This window comes from Naegleria gruberi, assembly GCF_000004985.1.
Source record: "Naegleria gruberi genomic scaffold NAEGRscaffold_8, whole genome shotgun sequence".
NCBI classification, from domain to species: Eukaryota; Heterolobosea; class Eutetramitea; order Acrasida; family Naegleriidae; genus Naegleria; species Naegleria gruberi.
In genome coordinates, this window is record NW_003163319.1 from 294,964 (window position 1) to 296,000 (window position 1,037).

Below are 1,037 nucleotides of genomic sequence, written 5' to 3' on the forward strand. Positions count from 1 at the left end.
TGCATTTCAGATGATAAATGGAATGTAATTCAACAAGTAGTTTCAAATGTTTTACCACCTTGAGGTTGACTATGCAATATATTACTATGCACCATTTAAACAGTGATATCTTCATAAATGTCAAAATGACCAAATTGGTTACTATTGAAGTATCTTATTATTTAGCATGGAACTCCTTGTAATGCAATATTTTATTTTATTGGCTTATCTTGAATGGAAACCATAAAGAGTCTCATCAGCATGCTGCGAGGCTTCTCAAGGTTTCAAAGCCAATTTCAAACAATAAAAACAAGGCTTGCAAAAAAATGTTCAATTCAACCAGACGTCAATTGATTCGTAGCATTAAATCTTCTTCTATTGCATCATCATCATCATCAACAACAACATCATTGAAGAGAGGATATGCTATTACTAAAATTCCATTACCTTCTCTTTCACCAACAATGACTTCGGGTGAAATTGTCCAATGGTTGAAGAAGGAAGGTGATAAAATCTCTGTTGGTGATTCCTTGTGCGAAATCAGAACAGATAAATCAGTATTGGATTTTGAATCAACTGAAGAAGGTATTTTGGGTAAAATTATCATTCCTGGTGGAACAAAGAATATTGAAATGGGTGCAACTATTGGCTATCTTGTTGATAAATTGGATGAAATTAAGAACATTCCTACAACATCTACTCCTGTTAGTAGTACTCCTGCTAGTACTCCAACAACAACAACAACCTCTACTACACCAGCCAGTACTTCTACTACTTCATCAAGTGCTTGTAGTAATTGGAAGGATAGAATGAATCACTCTGCTCCATTGTGTCCATCTGTTCTTCGTATTTTGAATGAAAACACTTGGATTCATGTAAAGGATATTAAAGCAACTGGTAGAGGAGGTAGACTTACCAAGACTGACTTGATTAATTATATGAATAATAGATCATGCTCTTCAAACAATGCTATTGATGCTTCTCCAAGAATTACTATTAACACAACATCAACTCCACAACCAACCACAACTACTACTGCCACTCCAACTCCTCAATCC

The 1,037-nt window shown here is 34.8% G+C and overlaps 1 protein-coding gene across 1 annotated transcript; it reads left to right on the forward strand.

The window, feature by feature from the left end:
• Positions 1–443: 443 nt before the first annotated feature.
• On the forward strand, positions 444–656 carry NAEGRDRAFT_31168 (uncharacterized protein; the record flags this gene model as incomplete). Its single annotated transcript, XM_002680687.1, has 1 exon — positions 444–656. A coding segment is annotated over one exon (213 nt), but the record flags the coding sequence as incomplete, so codon positions are not given.
• Between the last annotated feature and the right edge of the window lie 381 nt (positions 657–1,037).